The sequence below is a fragment of the Thamnophis elegans genome, chromosome 4 (assembly GCF_009769535.1).
Source record: "Thamnophis elegans isolate rThaEle1 chromosome 4, rThaEle1.pri, whole genome shotgun sequence".
Taxonomy (NCBI): Eukaryota; Metazoa; Chordata; class Lepidosauria; order Squamata; family Colubridae; genus Thamnophis; species Thamnophis elegans.
Genome location: NC_045544.1, coordinates 5,809,844 through 5,828,194, shown reverse-complemented (window position 1 = coordinate 5,828,194; position 18,351 = coordinate 5,809,844). Strand labels below are relative to the sequence as shown.

Below are 18,351 nucleotides of genomic sequence, written 5' to 3'. Positions count from 1 at the left end.
TTGGGTTTCACCCAGTGAACATTATCTCACACTTTATAAAACCTTGTTGTATTACCTCATTGGTCTTACTACATATCACCTGCTCAGCACATCATAGGTTTTAACATAACTGGGTCTTTTACAATTCCAAGTGAAATCTCTGCTTCACCACTTTGGCTCATAGACATTATCCATCTATGACAGATAATGCATATTATCGATGCCAAAATTTTCCAATCGTTAGAAGTATTTTACTCTAAACGGCGACTTTGTACCTATTATCTGAACAGGTCCCATTAATCTTAGTAGACTAAGTGATTAGGCCACTAAGTACTGATTTGAAGTCAGTTTCTTTTATTAAATATTCAGATTCAGATTCAGATTTAATTTATTTGTATGCTGCCCTTCTCCGGGAGGGACTCAGGGCGGCGAACAACTCAACAGGGGAAAAGGGGATACAAACACAATACACGTAATTAAAATACACAAGAGTCATACAGCCATACAGGTCGAGAGGGGAGGGGAACTCATCAACCCCAGGCCTGCCGGCACAGCCAGGTTTTGACGGCTTTCCGGAAGGCCTGGAGAGAGGTGAGGGTCCGAATCTCCGCGGGGAGTTCATTCCAAAGGGCCGGAGCTGCAACAGAGAAGGCCCTCCCCCGGGTGGTAGCCAGATGGCATTGGCTGGTGGACGGAACCCGGAGGAGGCCGACCCTGTGCGATCTAACGGGTCTGTTAGATGACAAGAATATTGTCATCTTGTAGGGCTGAGGAAGTGTGCCTTCTCTGTCACAGCCCCCATCCTCTGGACCGTGCCCTCTTTGAGAAATTTATTTATTTATTTATTTTATTTATTAAATTTTGTATGCCGCCCACTCTCAAAAGAGACTCAGGGCGGCTTACAATAAAAGGGAGGGGGGATATATAAAAAACAACAACAACAGTTTAAAATTACACAACAGTCACAAACCTGAAGTGGGGCTGGACAACTCAACAGCCCCAGGCCTGCCGGAACAGCCAGGTCTTAGTTGCTTTGCGGAAGGCCGGAAGGGTAGTGAGGGTCCGGATCTTGACGGGGAGCTCGTTCCAGAGGGCTGGAGCTGCAACAGAGAAGGACCTCCCCCGGGGTGTCGCCAGCCGACATTGGCTGGCAGATGGAATCCGGACAAGGCCTAGTCTGTGCGATCTAATCGGTCTTTGGGAGGTAATTGGCAGGAGGCGGTTTCCATTAAAGGATGGAAAAAGGGGCTTGTGCCCATGCCCCATCCCCAGCGTTATTTTTCCCGGCACAAACGGCAAAAGCTGCAAAGCCCACCCCCTCCAAACAGTGCCGAAGGTGGCGGGGAAGTAGCCTAAGTCTAATGGCGCCTTTACTTCAACCAGGAAGAAGCTCCCATGAGTGGGAAGCTACCCATCACTGCAGCACCAAAGGAAATGCATTCCTGGTGTTTCCTGTAGAGTTAGAACCGAGCTGAAAGTTAACGGCTCAGCTTCCCAAAGTTAAAGGAAGCCTCACTACATTTTGGTGTTGAAGAAGGACAGCATCACAGGCGGTATTCTGCCATTTCTGACCGGTTCTCCTGAAATTGTGGGTGGTTCCGTCCACCCGCCCTGGCTCTACGGCACCCCATTTAGGTCCTTTTTTTAGGCAAACCGCATCCACGGAAGGCGGAGCGCGCGCACTCACTTTTGTGAACCGGTAGGAAAAGTAAGTGAATACCACCCCTGGATCGCATCAGTGTTAGGTCTGTGGCATCTATAGGTGGAAGATTCCATATCGGCAAGTTCTTAGAGATGACCGAGGACATCTTGATTGAAGTTACATAGAGATATTTTGGCACCTGTGGCAGATTCAAAATGGCGAATACACCATCATGATGCAGGTCCAATTTGCACACACAACAGAGACAGGACTTCTAAGAGCCGAGGTGGCGCAGTGGTTAGGGTGCAGTACTGCAGGCCACTTCAGCTGACTGCTAGTTGCAGTTCGGCGGTTCAAATCTCACCGGCTCAAGGTCGACTCAGCCTTCCATCCTTCCAAGGTGGGTGAAATGAGGACCCAGACTTTGGGGGCGATATGCTGACTCTGTAAACTGCTTAGAGAGGGCTGAAAGCCCTATGAAGTGGTATATAAGTCTAACTGCCATTGCCATTGCCATTCTATCTTGTCTATTCATTCTCTTTCTCCCCCCCTCTCCCTCCCTCCCTCCCTCCCTCATTCCCTCCCTCACACACACACACACACACACACACCAATGCTCATGACCTGATGTCCAGCTCTGAACTTCCTTCAAAGGTCATTGAAGACATTCAAGATCCCAGTAAATGAATTGGCAGCTGTCAGAGGAAGCTCTTCTGTTCTAGACCAAAAGGCTATATATCCTGTGTTAGAGGAGACAGGACTTCCCCTTCTAAATCCTAAAACCACTTCAGAATATTCTCTAAACTTCAGAGCAACTGGGATGGGGGTGGGGGAAGAATGTGTCATGATGTCATTACGTATAAAGTCAAATCAGAATTTCGAAAGAAACGGCGAAATGTACAATATGAGGAAAATAAAAGTATAGATGTACGAATTCTTGCAGTTCTTCTAACGTAGCAAAGAGTATTCTCTATAAACACAGCTCATTGTCAATGTGCTACATCATTATTTGCCCTGTTGTTTTAATTATATTATTTTAACAGGCTATGTTTGACTGGGTGGATATTGCTGGTAGCAAATTAACTTCCATGTCACCAGTTGGAACAGAGCTGGAAACAGTAAAACAGCAAACAGAAGAGCTGAAGGTATGAACTTTTTCTTTTAAATCTTCTTTGTGAGGGGATAGTATTTTGCAAGTTCTTTGCACTGTGTATAAATGGAATTCCTTCATGTCTTGTGAGTATAACATAAAATGAAATTCTTTTTTTTTGCGAAAGATAATTGTGAGGGGTATTTTTTTAATAAACAAGGTTATTTCTACTAACTGCCTTGTTTTCTTAAGCAATCTGTTTCCCCTTTAAAGTATGGGCAAGCTCCTTAATTTTGGATACCATGGATTATTCTTAAATTTTCAGAATTCATTCCCTTTCCAGCCTTCTGGTATTTGAAACAGAAAACCCCAGTGAATTCCAGAAGATGGCTTAGAATGAAAAGATGACTCATTCTCGTCATAATACCTGGATACTTAATTGTGCATTTTACGCAGGAAGCAGAGATAATGTGGGATATCCTGTTTTGCAGCACTAGATGATCCAGTCTTAACTCTTGTTTTTTTGCCTGTACAAAGCTGAGGTGGACAAGTTGTAAAAATAAACAGGAAACCATCCGCCAAGCGAGCTTTTACAGTGGTTTGACACTGAAAATTTAGGATTCCAGCATTTCTATTAGAATTGAAAGCCAGGATTAAGAAATCATTAGGGATTGAGTCAGACAATTATAGTGATACATCACCCTGGCTTAGCAGAATGTGAAACATTTCTGCGTGCCTCTGCTTTAATTCTTTTGTAATCACTGCGTAAGTCACCCAGATGCACCTCTCAATATCTTTAGCAGAGAGACAGTTGGAGCCACAAAAACCAAGATTTTTTTAATGCTTGTCAAAGGACTGGGTGGAAGGTGGGAGAAGTCCACTGTATCATAAGCTTTGTTGGAACGGAAAACAGTACCTAATGGCATCCTTCCCACGTGGGGCTTTGGAAAAAAACTGCTTTACCCCTGTACATCTAGATCAAATTGTGTTATATGATATGTGTCTGTTCTTAGTTTGTTCTAATAAAATTTATTAAAAAGGACTTTAGCGCTTTGAAGCAATGGCTTTTAATAATATGGGAACATAATGGCTTATAAATCCCTAAAAGTTGAAATGCAATACAAAAAGTAGGCTATGTGTTATTCTCTTCTCTCCCCCCCTCAAACTATGCATCTAGAAAAAAGTTCTCTGATTTATTTTACATCCTCCTTTCATATGCTTTCGTTAAAAAAATAGGAGCAGGTTTTTTTTAAAAAAAAAATAGGATACAAATGAATATGTCCACATGGTAGCCATCAACTACCATTTAAATGGACAATCATTTAAATATGAGCCAGCCGTGTGCGGCAGCTGCCAAAAAAGCCAACACAATTCTAAGCTGCATAAACAGAGGGAGAGAATCAAGATCACGTGAAGGATTGATACCACTTTATAATGACTTGGTAAGGCCACACTTGGAATACTGCATCCAGTTTTGGTCGCCACGATGTAGAAACGATGTAGAGACTCTAGAAAGAGTGCAGAGAAGAGCAACGAAGATGATTAGGGGACTGGAGACTAAAACATATGAAGAATGGTTGCAGGAACTGGGTATGTCTAGTTTAATTAAAAGAAGGACTAGGGGAGACATGATAGCAGTGTTCCAATATCTCAGGGGTTTCCACAAAGAAGAGAGAGTCAAACTATTATCCAAGGCACCTGAGGGTAGAACAAGAAGCAATGGGTGGAAACTAATCAAGGAGAGAAGCAACTTACAACTGAGGAGAAATTTCCTGACAGTTAGAACAATTAATCAGTGTAACTGCTTGTCTCCAGAAGTTGTGAATTCCCCAACACTGGAAGTCTTTAAGAAGATGTTGGATAGCCATTTGTCTGGAACGGTATAGGCTTTCCTGCCTAGGCAGGGGGTTGGACTAGAAGACCTCCAAGGTCCCTTCCAACTCTGCTATTGTATTGTATTGACTTCGATTCTATTTCAGACAGAAAGAAGGTGAAGAGTTACAGAGTTTTGGACTTGTCAAAGCTTTGTGTCGTAAGTTACCCAGGGGTCAAAACTGTTCAGTCACAGATGAGGTGGTGTGTGTGTGAGAGAGAGAGAGACTCGTGTGTGATATATTGCTATGGTTTCCCTCTCTTCAGTTAATTTCTTCTGGGGATGGGTCTCTGCACCAGGTGTAATTGGGTTCAGTCATTTCCAGGGCACAGCTCTATCAACATTACCTTCACTTTGAGGAAGCTTTTAAAGACTTCAAAGTCTTTATAGACTAAATTGAGTGTGAAACATTTCAAACATAAGAATGATGGAAGTATGCTGTCCATTTATACTTCAGGAAGAAAAGGTGTGCTTTAATTGTCGAATTTATGAAGAATACTGTGTTAGAAAGTTCTATAGATTGCATCCTGTTCCCAGAAAGATCTTCTTCCCCCTAGGAAGAAGAAAAGATCTTCAACATTTTACAGCAATTTCTCTTTTAGAGACGTTGGGTTCCTTTTGTGCTTTTTGCTAAAAAATAAGTTTTCCATAAGCAGAAACCTGCGAAAGTCTTGACACTAAATTTCACAATAAACGAATAAGGCCAAGGTGGCCTCATTCCCCTTTGATGTTTCTCTTCTTGAATTTCTGCAGCAATTTAAAAAAGAAGCCTACCAACAGCAAATAGAAATGGAGCGGCTGAACCATCAGGCCGAACTGTTGTTGAAGAAAGTCACAGAGGAAAATGAGAAGCATACTGTTCAAGATCCTTTGTGTGAACTCAGGTTGTTATGGGAATGCCTAGAGGATAAAATCATTAGCCGCCAGGTAAATTAGGTTTGGCTGAAAGTTTACTCGACTCTATCTAGCAGAATATCTTCTGAAATTGTAATGGAATATTTGAACTAAATAATATGGCATGAAGATCTCTGAATTTCAAATGCAATCATATCATTTGTTGTAACTAATACATAATGGAGTGTAATTAATTATGTGTATTAAATATTGATCAGATATAGGTTTAGTCATTCTATTTCTTTTATTCGTAATTCGTAATTTAATAAATTTATATGCCGCCCAATCCCGTAGGACTCCGGGCGGCTTACAAATACAAGAATAAAACAAAAAATAAAAAATAGGGAAAGGACAAGAACAGATTTAAAAGGAACACACCATACACTCGACTTAGATAGGGGCTGGACCTCATTCATGGGTCAACAGCCCCAGGCCTGCAGGAACAGCCAGGTTTTGGTGACTTTTTGGAAGGCCGAGAGAGTAGGAAGGGTCTGGATCTCTGCGGGTAGATCGTTCCACAGGGCCGGAGCAGCTACAGAGAAGGCCCTCCCCCGAGGGGCCGCCAGCCGGCATTGTACAGTCGACGGCACCCGGAGGAGGCCCAGCCTGTGAGTTCTTATCGGCCGTTGGGAGGTATGTGGCAGGAGGCGGTCTCGCAGATATCCAGGTCCTAGGCCATGTAGGGCTTTAAAGGTGATAACCAGTTTTAAGAATTTTTAAACAATATATAACAAGTTGAAAAGAAATGGCACAACAAACATTAATATCTCCAGCACATTCCTGAACTTGCTATGTTTCCCACCAGTAGATTAATAGTAATAGATTTCTTACTAGTTTTCTTTTTCCTAGTTCTTTTTCCCCTCTTTATGGTTAAATTGTTTTAAAAGCCATGTTTTGTACTCTAAATCATGTTATATTATTTATTATGGTTCACTAATATAATTTTTAAAAATGAGAAAACAAGATACTGCATCAGTCAGGGTTCCAAGTAACACCCCCAATGAAAAAAGACTCCAAGGCTTATTCACTTATTTTCGTAAGCCGCCGTGAGTCGCCATGTGTGAATGGGCGGCAATATAAATTTTCTAAATAAAATTAATTAATACACAAGACGCGAGGTTCACAGTGAGCATATTCTGAGACTTTGATTTTATTAAGATGTAACTCCCAATCTATAATGAAGTTGTAAAGTCACTAACTTTTACATTAACCTCTCATGGGGTAAATAAGGTAAACCACTCAAGAATTCTTAAATAATTAGAATAAAATATGTTACTAGCATTAAATGCTCTTGTCTAATCTGGTTCTCAGATTGTATTTTATATATAAAATAAATTTCGGATGGCACTTGTAGGTGTTCATATGAGTTTTCCACACACGTTGAAATGATTGAGGATTTAGCCATTTGTGTCATGATTTCAATTTTTTATACTCTTGTTTTTGAACAGCATAAACTGGAAGGTGCTTTATTAGCTTTGGGGCAGTTCCAGCATGCGCTGGACGAGTTGCTGACATGGCTGACACATACTGAAGACCTGCTGAATGAACAGAGGCCAGTGGGGGGTGACCCCAAAGCTATTGAAATTGAGCTGGCCAAACATCATGTACGTAACTGGAATTTCTGGGCTTCGTTGTTAGATATGATGACTGAATGGAAATAACTGCTCCATATTAACAGTTGAAATAGGTCAGGTTTTGAAAAAAATGGTCTTTATGGGGGTCTCAAACCTCAACAGAGTGCATGAAAGCAGAACTCAGGAAAAAGCAAGCATATTTCGGAAGCCAAACTCCTGTGCAGACAAATCCAAAAAAAATGAGAGCCTAGTTAATCATGTTCAAAATCCACAATCAGTCAGGAAACCAGAAGGAACACATATTCAGGAATTCAGGTTCAAGGCTTGAAAATTTGTTTCCTAATTGAAGACTGACCCCCCAAGCCCCTTTTCTTATAGCACTGACTTCCTGCATGTCTATTTTCTTGAGTCTTCTCTTTTGCTTTATTTTATTTATCTATCAAATTCATATGACCACTCATCTCACAAAAATGACTCTGGATGGCATGCAGCAAAAATATGTAAAATAATAAATATACGGAACACAGTTATATTGCAAAAGATTTTTCTGCTTGTGTGCAGGAAAAATAATTTCTTCTCCTCAGGGTATAGGTTAGGTGACTCCAAGCTCATTTTTTTCAATTATACTTTTTTAAAATCATTAAAACCACAAGTCACAATTGCATTTTCCCCATTTTATACAAAAAGTCTAAAAGGGATCTCTAGTCAACCATAAATGTAGTATTGTCTTTTCAAGTGTCTTTCTCTCCCTCTCTCTCTCACTCCCTCTTCCTCTCCCTCTCTCTCCCCTAATTCATAGGGTTAAAGTCATATAACTAAAACAAATAATAATAAATAATATTTGGGATTTGTGGATTTTAGCTTGTATTTAAGAGAACCCTCACATTTCATCCCTGTATCAAGAACCGCAGTATAAACAATATGCTGTCTCCTTGAGGTACATTAAATGAACCAATAAAAAGTATGCTGATTTGACAGAACCATGATGGTGTAGTGGTTAGAATGGAGTATTGCAAGGTAACTCTGCTCATAAACTGGAGTTCAATCCTGACTGGCTCAAAGTTGACTCGGGCATCCATCCTTCCAAGGTCAGTAAAATGAGGACCCAGATTGTTGGCGGCTGGCTCTGTAAAACTGCTTAGAGAAGGCTGTAAAGCACTATGAAATGGTGTATAAGTCTAAGTGCTATTGCTATTGCCTCACTACAGCAGTGTTTCTCAACTTTGGCAACTTTAAGATGTGTGGACCTCAACTTCCAGAATGCTCCAACTGCTCTAGAATATCCCAAATAAGCAAGAATTGTTAGTCGAAGTGGGTTCTTTTATATCTCAAAGGAATTCACTCAATTATGCAAGCCTAATTTGTACTATTTTGTAAATATCACCAATTTGGTTTTATTGAAATGATGTTATTACAGAGGCAACTGAATGAAACGAGTGATTTAGAGAACAGAAAGGAATTACATGTTTTTGTTCCTTCAGGTGTTGCAAAATGATGTCTTAGCTCACCAGTCTACTGTGGAAACAGTTAAAAAAGCAGGAAATGATTTGATTCAGTCAAGTGCTGTGGAAGAAGCTAGTAATCTGCAAAGCAAACTTGAGCTTCTGAATCAACGATGGGAAAATGTCTTGGAGAAAACAGAAAAAAGGAAACAGCAGCTAGACAGCGCTTTGATCCAGGTATGTATGAGAAGTGTAAAAGACCACCCAGGTGTATTGAGTAGAATTTGGGCCTATTGAAGCCAAAGGTAGGTACTTTAAAATTGTCCTTACACTTTGCTATCTCTTCAATAGAAAAACATTGGAACCTAGTTTTTTTTAATATGAATTACTAATAGCTTGAAATAACTAATTAGGAATCTTAAATTGGACAAATTCAGTGGTGGGATTCAGCCAGTTCGCACCTATTCAGGAGAACCAGTTGGTAACTTTCTAAGTAGTTTGAAGAACCGGTTGTTGGAAGAAATCTCCTTTTGTTTTTCCCCACTTTACAGGGCTAATCCTGTAAGGAAGGCAGGAAGGAAACATTCTGGTGTTGTTTCTAGCCTAATCTTTATTGACCTGCTTACAGAAACTGCCTCTCCCGTTAACCCTTATTACATTATAACAGCTAAGGCGAAGCGCCTATCGACTTGAATGACGTTGAGTTGGCCACGCCCACCCAGTCACATGACCACCGAGCCACGCCTACCCAGATAGTCATTAGGGCAGAGAACCAGTTGTTAAATTATTTGAATCCCACCACTGGACAGATTGTTCTGTGTGTATTTTTAGCTTCCAAGTGGAAATTCCCAGTCATAAATTGGGATTTGAACTGTAAATCCATGATCAGAAGTACATTTTATATAATTGGTATAAGGTTACCTAGTTTTTTTTCTCCCCTTTTTATTCTTCTCACTCAAGAGCATTTCACTGTTATGTATAATTTTTTTGCTTTAACCTTTTGTTTTGTTTTAAAAATTAAATTTAACAGTTTTTTTTTGTTTAGTTGAATTCTTAATTTAACAGCATTTTCCTTTTAGGTTTGTAGGCTTTTAAAAATCCTGTGATTTACTGTGTCCCACTTTTGCAATGTCTTAGCTGATACTGCATGCCTGGGTAATGAAATATACCCTGAAGTGTTACGATGACATTTTGTTTAGGCCCAGGGTTTCCATGGTGATGTTGAAGACTTACAACAATGGTTGACAGAAACGGAGCGTCATCTTTTGGCATCAAAACCTGTTGGTGGCTTACCAGAGACTGCAAGAGAGCAGCTTAATACCCATATGGTAAGGATCTTAGTAGTACAGATGGCCCAAATTTGGAAAACTAATGCTTTGTGGCTGTTTGGAATGAAAAAAAAATGCAAATTCTGCAGAGGAAAATAACTCTAAAGGCATCAAGAAATAATAGATGGACAACTCTATTCTGCAGAGGAAAATAACTCTAAAGGCGTTATTTTTTTTAAAATTACCATAGGTGAACAATCCTCACATTAGTTTAGAGACAAAAACAATTTTAAGGAAATATGGGAACTCTGCTGTAAAGTTGTATTTATAATTTGTATTCTTCCACTTGTCTTAATACCAAACTCTTAATTTTCTGCAAGTTCTCCAAATAGAGAACTTACTATTATGTGTCTTAATCCCTCAACTTTATTGTCCATCTATTATTTCTTGATTTCATCCAGCTCCAGTTGCCAAGGTTTAAAGATAGAATCTTTTTTTTCCCCTGTGTCCAGACAGCACAGTTGTATTACTTTTATTTTCAGTGAGTTGAAGGCTCATTAAAATATGCCTATCTCCAGGAGTTGGAATATAACATACCCTGGTCCAATTTTACTTGCATATTCATAACTTATAGTTAGTGGTTTGGTAAGCCTTGCCAAAATTCCAGTCTCGGTCTGAAATGCAAAGATGTGATTGAGAATGCCTCTCTCTTGCTTTCTTTGCATCTGAGTAATAGATCAGATTTTCCTGGGTTATTTTTCAGTTGCAGAAATTTCCCAAAAGTGGTTCTTTCAAGAGGCAACTGGACTGTCTGGTTTTTCTTTGAAGACATTTTGCTTCCAATCCAAGAAACTTCTTCAGCTCTGAAGTTGCAGAAATGATTTGCAACTTCAAAAGACATTTTTATTCTAGAAAAAAAAATCACTAAATAATGAAGTTTTTTCTGAATTTGGAATATGCATATATTTTTTTTGTTATGGGTTGAAGACTCCACAGATGAAATTGTCTTTGGTCTCATATGATCCCAGAATTCTGCTAGGCCAGTTGCACAAAAATAACATTGAAGATTAATTAATAGATAACATTAAAATATTTGCTCAAATATTTCTTCAAAGCACACAGCAAATTGAGTGCCTATAAACACATAGGGGACTCATGCATTTGACTATTTTTTTTTTTAAATCGTTGACTCATTTTGACTAAAGAATGCACACAATTCTGTGTGCTGTTATGGGCACATACTTGTGACATCTGGCGAACGTTTCACATTAGCCACAATGTGTATTTCTTAACTCACACAACCTCCCAAACCAGAGCCCATAGCCTCTTCAACTGCTTTGGAGGTTAATAGTTTAGAATCTGCATTTGATTGTAAATCATGCCTATTTTCTCTCCCTGTCTAGGAACTTTGTGCTGCCTTTGAAGCTAAGGAGGAAACATACAGATGTCTGTTGCAGAAGGGCCTACAGATGCTTGCAAAATGCCCAGAGTCTATGGAAACTAATGTTGAGCAGGATATAAATAATCTTAAAGAAAAATGGGAATCAGTAAAGACCAAACTTAACGAAAGAAAAGTATGTCGTAGAATGAATATGAGAAATTTGTCGGCGCATTTAGGAAGCTTAATGTTAGATTATTTTCAATGTAGGAGGCTTGCGATGTTCTTTAGCAGGAGTTAATTGAACCATGTAATCTGTGTAGTAAATAATGCCTAAGATCCATGCCCATAAGAATAACTGTATCAGTAAACTGTAAGGAGTAAGTCCAGTGTCTGTAAAATAAACATGTCTCTTTAGCGTCTGTAGATTACAGGTTTGAGAAATAAACAGTCCCCTAATCCATCATTTTGCCATTTGGAAATATATACAGTATGCTTTTAAAGCATTGTTGACACTGTGAACATAACAGTTCTTCAGAGTATTAAGTGAAGAGACCATGTTGTGTCTAGGGAGTCAGGAGCAACTTACTGATAAACATACGCTTTCGTAGAAGTAAACATCATTTTCTCAGTTAAACAATTTAATCTGATTTGGGCTATACGTTTCATCTGGAAGCCATAGAGATACAAATATAAAAAGCAGAAGTGAATGAATGAATAAACAAAGATATTTGGGGGGTGGGGGAGAAGAGCTTTGGGTTTGGGTTTTTGGGACATATACATGTAGTGCTCGACTTATGACCACAATTGACCCCAAAATTTCTGTCGTTAAGGGAAACAGTTGTTAAGTGAGTTTTGAGTCATTTTACAACTTTCCTTGCTATCATTGTTAAGTGAATCACTGCAGTTATTAAGTTAGTAATATAGTTGCTAAGCGAATTTGACTTCCCCATTGATATCCTTGTCATAAGGTCGCAAAAGTTGATCACATGACCCTGGGACACTGCAGTTGTCATAAATATGAACCAGTTGCCAAGCATCTGAATTTTAATCATGTTGCTGTGATAGTTATAAGTGCCGTTTTAACTTTGAATGGCTACTAAACAAATAGTTGTAAGTTGAGGACTAGTGTAGTAGAAATTAACAGACTGGCTCAGTATGCCCCTTTTAACGGTTCCACCACAAATGCACGAACGACAAAAGCGCACCTGACTAAACCACGGTGACAAAACTGCGGTGACAAAACCGCGCGACGAATGAGCCCTGAAGCGCGCCGACAACAGCGCGCCGACAGAAGCGCGCTGTAACCTAACCCTAAACCTAACCCTAAACCTTACCTTAACTTAAATCGCGCTTCTATCGGCGCGCTGTTGTCGACGCGCTTTTGACATCATGCTTTTAGCGCCGTGGTTTTGTCGGCGCGCTTATGACGTTCGCGCTTTTGTCGGGTCACGCTTTTAGCTATAAGCACTTAGTCATGTCTGGGTGGTCCCTTTTTCACTTCCTCGCATGTTCTGTCACTTCTTAAATTTGGAGTTACTGTGATTATAGGCAGATTTCTTTTATGAATACTAGGAGCCACAATTTATTTGGAGGGCAAGATATCAGTGAAACCTTTTTAAAGATAAGCTACTCTGGTTTATAAGTTCTTCTGTCATTTGTGACATGTGCTAAATCATAATGTTAACTTCACCCAATGGTTTTCTGAGCCATTCTTGACATCCTTCATAGTGTACTAAGCACAAGGTCCCTATTTGTGCAAGTAAGATAACATTCTGTGTTTCAGAATTTCTGTCTAAATGCTTCTTGGTCTTAACATTGACCATACATTGACCATTGACCGAAGTGGTGCAGTGGTTAAATGCAGCACTGCAGGCTACTTCAGCTGACTGCAGTTCGGCTGTTCAAATCTCACCGGCTCAGGGTTGACTCAGCCTTCCATCCTTCCGAGGTTGGTAAAATGAGGACCCGGATTGTTGTTGGGGGCAATATGCTGACTCTGTAAACCGCTTAGAGAGGGCTGAAAGCCCTATGAAGCGGTATATAAGTCTAACTGCTATTGCTATTACAATGGTGATATTGTTTTTGTTTTAAGAAGTCAGTATGTCACATGGGATTCTTTCTTTTTTGCTCAATCCCCATTTTTTTTTCTTTTCTTCTTTTGCTTAACTGTTGTGTTGCAATATTGTTATCTAGATACTGTTTTAGAACAAAATACGTGTTCGCATTAGCTTAGAAAAAAATATTAGGGGGAAAAGCCAACAGCAACGGGTCTCCTCCAAATTATATTCAACCATTACATGATTTACTATTCTGTAAAGCTTCCACTGTGGTTAATTATGTTGTGTTCTTACAGATCAAGCTGGAAGAAGCTCTCAGTCTGGCAGTGGAGTTCCACAATTCGCTACAGGATTTTATCAACTGGCTTACTCAAGCTGAGCAAACTTTGACGATGGCTTCTCGGCCGAGTCTGATTTTAGACACTGTCCTTTTTCAGATTGATGAACACAAGGTAGGAAACAAAGGAGCAGAATCATAACTTTCCACCCTTAGATGCATTGGGCTGAATTGTACATAAGTTAGCTCAGCAACATATAGCTTCTGAAGATTGGTTTAAGTAACATCATGTTTGAGATGTTTGAGATGTTTATTAACATTTGTAGGCCGCCCTTTTCCCTGAGGGGACTCAGGGCGGCTCACATAAAATCAGGGAGGGGGAACACAAACAATGACGTAGACACATATAATAAAAGTAATAAGCAACATACATTCATCATTCGGGAGGGGCGGCTATCCTTATCCCCAGGCCTGACGGGCTAGCCAGTTCTTGAGGGCTGTGCGGAAGGCCTGGACGGTGGTGAGGGTACGATGGAATACGGAGGAGGCCCAATCTGTGAGATCTAATTGGTCGCAGGGAGGTAATTGGCAGAAGGCGGTCTCTCAAGTATCCATTTTCTCTGCCCATACCAGAGGTGGGTTCCTACCAGTTCGCACCTATTTGGTAGAACCGGTTCGTCAAATCTACCGAACCGGTTAGAAGAGGTTCCACCAGTGAACCCGGAAAGCAGGCCACACCTACAGAAGAGATTCCAAAAATTTTTGAAGCCCACCACACACAGACACAGAGAGACTCACACAGAGAGAGAAAGAGAAAGAAAGGAAGAAAGAAAGAAAGAAAGAAAGAAAGAAAGAAAGAAAAGGAAGAAAAAGTGAGAGAGATATGAAATAAAAAAGGAAAAAGGGACAGAGAAACAAAAGGAAGGAGAGAGAGAGAGAGAGAGAACATGGCCGGCAAGCCACTCCCACCAGGTCACGTGGCCAGCAAGCCACTCCCAAAAAGGAGGCCACACCCACAGAATAGGTTCGAAATTTTTTTGAAGCCCACCACACAAACACACAAACACACACACACAGACTCACACAGAGAGAGAAAGAGAAAGAAAGGAAGAAAGAAAGAAAGAAAAAAAGAAAAGGAAGAAAAAGTGAGAGAGAGATGAAATAAAAAAGGAAAAAGGGACAGAGAAACAAAAGGAAGGAGAGAGAGAGAGAGAGAGAGAACACATGGCCGGCAAGCCACTCCCACAGGTCACATGGCCAGCAAGCCACTCCCCAAAAGGAGGCCACACCCACAGAATAGGTTCGAAAAATTTTTGAAACCCACCACTGGCCAATACCATAGGCAGCTTTACCTTTCTAGATATTTTTTCAAATTTCAGTGTTACCTTTTTTCCTTTGGAAGGTCTTTGCCAATGAAGTAAATGCTCATCGCGACCAGGTTATCCAGCTGGACAAAACTGGAACTCATTTGAAGTACTTCAGCCAGAAACAGGATGTGGTCCTCATTAAGAATCTCCTCATTAGTGTCCAAGGCAGGTGGGAAAAAGTGGTCCAGCGTTTAGTCGAAAGGGGAAGAGCCTTGGATGACGCAAGGAAGCGGGCCAAACAGGTAACACGGCAGTGCGCCATCTCAGTTTTAAAGTCCATATCTCAAATCAACGCACAACTTTGTCCCCGGGATTATGTATGTAAACTTAACTAGCTTTCTCAACTTGTTCGTAATCTGAAATGAGGTTTAAATTGTTACGCTGAGATTTTTAATTCTAACCTCCACGAGAGCCTGAAAGGGAAGGGAGGGAGGTAGTGCTAATTCTGCATGGTTTCTGATGAATGCATGTAAGGGGAGCTAAGGCATGGATGGCCGCAACAATCAGACAAAATTCAAGTGTTTCATTAATGGTCAGTTGGGTTATTTTTAAAGAGATAAGTAGAAATGTCTTCGTGTAGTGAAATTGATAGGGATAACTGTTTTTGAGAAATATTAGTAACTGCGGGCAAATGATGGAGCAATTATGAAAAAAACATTCCTTAGGGTGGCGCAGTGGTTAGGGTGCAGTACTGCAGGCCACTTCAGCTGACTGCTATCTGCAATTCAGCGGTTCTAATCTCACCGGCTCAAGGTTGACTCAACCTTCCATCCTTCCGAGGTGGGTGAAATGAGGACCCAGACTGTGGGGGCGATATGCTGACTACTGATATGCTGTAAACCGCTTAGAGAGAGCTGAAAGCCCTATGAAGTGGTATATAAGTCTAACTGCTATTGCTATTGCTATTTTTCTTGTTTTGTTGCTGTTGTTTTTGCAGATAGGCATATTCCCATATAATTAACAGGTTTCTGCCATCACCTCCCATTTTCTGACCAGAAGGCACATGCACAGCTTCTCTGAAAGATATTGAATAACTAGAAGGCCCTTCTTTTTCCTTTTCATTTTCCCCTAAGCCCAAACTAGATAAACAGTGGTCTGTCTTTATCAATCTGTTCATATGATAGCTGAAGAGATACTGGCAGAATTACTTGGTTTAAACTATCATTTCCAGCTCTCTGATTCTACGACTCATTGTACCGCTGACTTTACCTGAGGCCTGACATTATCATCTGTGCATTCAACTCAATGAAATAGTAGTTGAAAATACTTTTCAAATTCACATTAGAGATAGCAAGATTTATTCATATGCATTCGTGCATCATTAAAAGCATTAATTATCCATCAGTGACACTGGCATTATATCAGCCTTACTGGAAGAATTAGAGTAAGCAAGAACAAATATGTATTGTGAAATAATTTTGCAAATTAAAAAGGCTGCTTGAAGAAAAACGAGCCGTTGTTTTCAATATATTGTGCGGTCCCATTTTTAAGTCCTTGGTTTTGATTATTTTTCATATTTAATATCTCGAGACTAAATGTTTATTAATAATCTTATCACTGGAAAAAAACACAAGCAAGCCTCTTATTTCTCTGCAGTTCCATGAAGCTTGGATCAAACTTACTGAATGGTTGGATGATTCAGAAAGGACTTTGGATGCGGAATTGGAAATTGCAAACGATCCAGACAAAATTAAAATGCAGCTTGCCCAGCATAAGGTGAGTCACTAATAATGGAATGTAGAGGCTGTCTGATCTGTTGGGAAGGCATGATGAGGTAATGAGCAGGAGGAGAGCGATTCATTGTTGACCCAGTTGGAATATTTGCTGCTCTCAAATTCATTGGCTGCTTTCCAGCCAATAAAAGAAATAGAAATTGGAAGGCTTCTCTGTAGAAAGCTCTATTTTTGTGGAAGGGACCCATATATGATAATGAAGGATCATATTAAACGGTATTGGAGCCAATGAGTTACCCAATCTGAACTCGATGCTATCCATTTCTGTATGCAGTCAGCTTAGTTTGACAATAGGATTCACAAGAGGTTAATTGATATTTTTCCTTTTAATTGTTTTAATATTGTGGGGATCCTCTTTAAATTCAACCATTGTTGTTCAGAATTTTGATAAAAGTTTTAATTGCTTTAGTAAAATTCTCTCCATCCCCACACCATTTCAAAAATATGAATATTTTTCTCCATAGCTTTCTGGAAAAGGACATAATGTGAATGATAATTGTTACTATAACAAAGATAAGTTGATTAAGTGCTAAATACAGTATAAATACCTGGCTGACTAAGAAACCAACCAGTACTTAGATTTGCGTATGCCTGACTTCAAACTTTGGTTTATACTTGCATAATCTTAGCTCTCAATGCCGTGATAGAATTTCATCTTGATGCTTTTAGAAACCTCTCTGAGGAATCTGCTGTGTTGCTTTCCTGTCAGAATAAGGATTAGAAATCTCATCTTCTCATCCATAGGAAGTAAAGTCTTGTACCTTAACAATAATCCAACTATTGGATTATGTATCCAAAATACAATTTTGTGTAGTGGGCATTCTGGTTAGTGGTTCCAGGTGGTATAGCCATCACACTTCCAGGGGCATCAAGTTGTGAAAGGCTTAATGATTCAGAACACAGTTGTTATTCTGGGATGGAAAGATGAGGGGCTTCTTTCCTCGGCCCATGTGATTCCATGAAAATCTATTGCCCCTCTGTAACAGTTCTTCTATGGACCAGAGTTATGAACATGAAAAGGAGAGGGAGGAAATGTACAATTGGATTGTTACAATCTGCTCTATACAGATAGCCTTGGACTTACAACGGTGCATTTAATGACCGTTCAAAATGACAAAACGACCGATTTTCACAGTTACGACCTTCAAAGCGTTCCCATGGTCATGTGATCAAAATTCAGATGCTTGGCAACTGGTTCATACTTATTGTGCTGCCCCAGCAGTATATAGCTAGTGTAGGAATTAAGAACTGTCTCCTTTAAGAAACTGCCTCATGGGAAATGCAGGCAGAACAGCCTTTGTGGGAATTGTAGTTCCATAACATGTGACCACATCTGTGTTCCCTGATTGGGCAGCGGGGTACTCTGCCCGGGAAAAGTGATTTATTAGGGGTGATTCTGTGAATAGCCTTGGTGTACCAGAAGCAGCTTTGCACCAGCAGCATGGGTTAGAGGAATTAATGTCTTTTTACACTACGTGATGGGACAGATCATGGAAAGTCAGAAGAATCTTAGCACTGAACTGTAAGCTTTGCTATTAAGGATGCCTGATAATAAACATGATCTGAAAGATATTCCTAAGCGTGGAGTTAACTGGCTGCCCGAACAGAACCTCATTGCCCCGGGGCAGAACACTTATGATTGTTGATGTGTCCCAAGGTCACGTGATCACTTTTTGCAAACTTTTGACAAGCAAAGCCAATGGGGAAGCCAGATTCACTCTACAACCAGCTTACCAACTTATCAATTGCAACGATTCACTCAACAATTGTAGCA

At 40.1% G+C, this 18,351-nt stretch overlaps 1 protein-coding gene across 6 annotated transcripts in view; it reads left to right on the top strand.

Moving 5' to 3' along the window:
- Positions 1–18,351, top strand: part of DST (dystonin) — a 175,041-nt gene that overhangs the window by 112,779 nt on the left and 43,911 nt on the right. For all 6 annotated transcript variants that reach the window (XM_032216300.1, XM_032216299.1, XM_032216297.1 and 3 more), the window contains 9 exons: positions 2,665–2,766; positions 5,338–5,511; positions 6,927–7,082; positions 8,534–8,731; positions 9,694–9,822; positions 11,166–11,336; positions 13,497–13,652; positions 14,880–15,086; positions 16,441–16,560. In XM_032216300.1, the coding sequence (XP_032072191.1) occupies positions 2,665–2,766; positions 5,338–5,511; positions 6,927–7,082; positions 8,534–8,731; positions 9,694–9,822; positions 11,166–11,336; positions 13,497–13,652; positions 14,880–15,086; positions 16,441–16,560 (1,413 nt within the window). The remainder of the gene's footprint in view (positions 1–2,664; positions 2,767–5,337; positions 5,512–6,926; positions 7,083–8,533; positions 8,732–9,693; positions 9,823–11,165; positions 11,337–13,496; positions 13,653–14,879; positions 15,087–16,440; positions 16,561–18,351) is intronic.